Raw genomic sequence first — 3656 nt, 5'->3', positions numbered from 1 at the left:
ACACAGTATAAAATATATTTTTTTAATTCTATTTTTTAAAAATATACTAGAATTCACTGCAGCACTGAGTCACCTTATAACAGTATTGTGATAAAAACACATAGGGTCACTGTGAATTGAAACCAACTTGATGACACCTAACAACAACTACAGCAACCATACTGTAAAACCCACCCACTGCCGTCGAGTCGATTCCGACTCATAGCAACCCTATAGTACAGGGTAGAACTGCCCCACAGAGTTTCCAAGGAGCGCCTGGCGGATTCAAACTGCCGACCTTTTGGTTAGCAGCTGCAGCACTTAACCACTATGCTACCAGGGTTTCAAAAAAAAGAAAAAACTTCAATTTAATATTTATAACCATACTATATAAATTTTAAATTGAAGATTCAAAATACTTTTTTTTAATAGGAAATTGCCTTAGTCATCTAGTGCTGCTGTAACAGAAATACCACAAAGTGGATGGCTTTAACAAAGAGAAATTTATTTCTTCCCCATAAAGTAGGCTAAAAGTTCAAATTCAGGATGTCAGCTCCAGGGAAGGCTTTCCCTATGTCGGCCTTCTCATCTATCCTCCCCAGAAAAGGAGCTTCTCTGCGCAGGAACCCCGGGTCCAAAGTGCTCCTGGCACTGCTTTCTTGGAGGTATGAAGTCCCTCTGTCTCTCTGCTCTCCTCTTTCTTCTATATCTCAAGAGATTGCCTCAAGACACAATCCAAACCTATACATTGAGCCCTGCCTCACTAACACAACTGCCACTGGTCCTCCCTCATTAACATCACACAGGCAGGATTTAAACATATGGGAAAATCACACAATACTGGGAATAAAGGCCCAGCCAAACTGGTAACACATTTTTTGGGGGGACATAATTCAATTCATGATAGAAATTCTCAACTTAATACTATAAAATACACTGAAAACAAACGTAATTGTGATGTAGGCAACATTTCACTACTAACACTTAACAGTCACGTAAAATTGACAAGAATTTATTCACAAAATACTAGAACTACAAAGTGTGCTATCATGCCTAACACATCAATGCATAAAGGCAAAGGACAATAAAGTATTTAATACTTTAATATTCACCCCAGTTTTCTAAGCTGAAGAATTGCCATAACATTACATAAAATATTTTATTACAAATATAGATTTAAGTCATACACAATTATACAGTTCATTTAGAAAACATCATTGCAGTAAACCATAATTGCACCTAATTAAAAGAATGCTCTCTAATATTTTTCATTTGAACTATCCCTGTTGTCTCACAAGGTGAACTGCAAACATCAGAAAGCTCTCTCAACACTGACCTAAGTAGCTGGTACGCCCAAAACTACCATAGCAATTTCATATCACTGGGAATATTGTAAACAATTTCCTTCCCAAAATTCAAGAATACTTTTTTTTCTCTCAACTCTTTATACACCGTCAAAGCTTGTTAACATAGAGTTGAAATTAACAGTACAGTCCTTTGATCTCAATTTAACTTTTTTCTTTCATTTTGAAAAATAATTCCATCTCATCAAGACATCATCATTTGAAACGAGAGTATTTCCTGAATTGCTTTCATTTGTTACACTTTCGGTATTGCTCCTTTACAGATTTTCTGTCATTTCCCAAATGCCTTCACCTTAAGTTTAAAACTAATTATAACTTGATGAGGAGCCAGACAAACTCCTCCTGATAGGCTATCATTTTCAATGATATTTTGTCCCTGACATTAAATTTTTTAATCAATGTTTTTCCAAATGTATGAAGAGTTCTTAATTTTAGCTTAGTTTCCACCCACATTCCAAACACATCACTCGTGGTTAATTGTTCACTTTGCAAGCTTACTGTAACCTTCTTTAAAGGTTTTAAAGTTTCCAGAATTAATCTGACATGCCCATTTGTCATTAGAATATAATATTTCATATTATTCTCAGCTAATACATCGCAGAGATTGTTGCATCCTGGTAAGGTTTCTAACGTGGAGTATATACTGCTCCATCTTGTTGGGCAATCCAGTACAGGTTTCCTTAGATTATTTTCTGAAAATTTGGTAGACAATGTTGGAATACTAAGCATGTCAATGAGTTTACGACATTCTCCTAAAAATTCTTCCACTTCAGCATCTTTTACTGCATCTTGAATAACTAATTGAAGTATGTGTACAGCACACTTTAGACCAGTCAATCTTTTCTTATAAGCCTTCTGGCTTTCACCACACTCTGCAATGGTTAATGTCTGCAAGGCAGAGTGCACTAGGTCAGAGCCTTCAAAATTGTCATTTTGCCCTGACATTTGCCATTTCATTTCACTATCATTTCTGAGCAAATCAATAAATTTAATCATATTAGAGCCATTATCCATGGGTATAGAATAAATCTGTTATAAATCAATGTTGTACTTCTCTAAAATTTGATATATGGTGTTTCTTATGTACCTGTGTGTCTTTCTTTCAATTATTTCATTCCCTGTGGCAATAGATGTATCTTACTGTCTTGAGCAAACTTCGAAACCGAACGTCAATTCCGAGAACTGACCGACTCAGTCTACTGGCAACATCCACTTTTAACGCAACTATTTGTTTTTCTAGATTACTACTAAATTTGGAGCTAAGTTTTAAGAACAAGTGAGGTATCATTTCTCTAATATTCTCTAGGTTGACTGAAAAATTTTGTCCGATTGAAGCAATAATTGGATTTAAAATTTTACAGAATTCTGAATATTCAATTAACTCAAATGAACAACCATTAACGGTAGCTAATTCAACATACGCACCAGCTAGTGTTTGCTTATCTAATTTCACCTTAAGGCATTCTGGAACAGCAAATTTGTGTAATTTTTTTGGTTGCTTCTTTGGAACACTTCTGATGCTTTCTTCAATCTTCTTTGCTGCCTTCCTTTGCGCTGTATTGTATTCATCTGTACGGTGACCCTTCAGGTGCCTCTCTAAATTCGCTGCGTGAACTCCAACCATATCTGTGTTGCGAATTTTACACGTGCTTTTATTTTCTGTCTTTTCATACTTGAAAAATTCTCTACATGAATTTTCTCTGGTTTGTCCCATACTAGAATTCAAGGGAAAAGAAATAATATCAACATTAGGGCACATTTTATAGTCATATTACATTACAGTAAGAACAAGTCTTAGACTTTGAGAACACAAATGCATAAATATATTTGTAGCAATGAATTAGAGGTAGTTGATATTAAAATGCTTCTAGCCACATATCATCAGTATATTAGAAAAACCAGAATAACTTCGATTTTACATTTCCAGGGCTTGCAGGTTTCTCCCATTTGCAGTCCTACTTTACAACATTCTTGTATATTTATCCAGTACCTTTTGAAGAAAAATCTCACTTCATACCAATGCCATCAAGGTGTTTTCAGTGAAATGATGATATATTGGAATTGAAACACTAATTTTCTTCCCACTGGTTGCTGATGTTTGTTAACATTTCAATTTGTGAGAAACGTCGAATTGAAACCTGCAAGTACAATGTATGATAGTACATTTAAATCAAGATTGAATACATGAATGAAATCATCAAAAAAATTATTTTCTATTTCTCCGAATTTAAATATCACACTTGAGAATGTGAATAATGTACTTTTAAAAATATTTACACTCACCTGACATATCCCCGTCCAAATGAAATTCTG

At 34.7% G+C, this 3656-nt stretch overlaps 1 protein-coding gene across 1 annotated transcript; it reads right to left on the bottom strand.

Moving 5' to 3' along the window:
- Positions 1-2059: 2059 nt before the first annotated feature.
- Positions 2060-3417, bottom strand: LOC126058202 (uncharacterized). Its single transcript, XM_049853201.1, has 2 exons — positions 3334-3417; positions 2060-3058 (listed from the first exon to the last, which is right to left on the bottom strand). Exon 2 carries the CDS (start codon positions 3055-3057, stop codon positions 2455-2457), a length of 603 nt encoding a protein of 200 aa, XP_049709158.1. The 5' UTR covers position 3058; positions 3334-3417; the 3' UTR covers positions 2060-2454.
- Between the last annotated feature and the right edge of the window lie 239 nt (positions 3418-3656).

Source organism: Elephas maximus, chromosome 14 (genome assembly GCF_024166365.1).
Source record: "Elephas maximus indicus isolate mEleMax1 chromosome 14, mEleMax1 primary haplotype, whole genome shotgun sequence".
NCBI classification, from domain to species: Eukaryota; Metazoa; Chordata; class Mammalia; order Proboscidea; family Elephantidae; genus Elephas; species Elephas maximus.
This window is presented reverse-complemented; position numbering and strand designations above follow the sequence as displayed.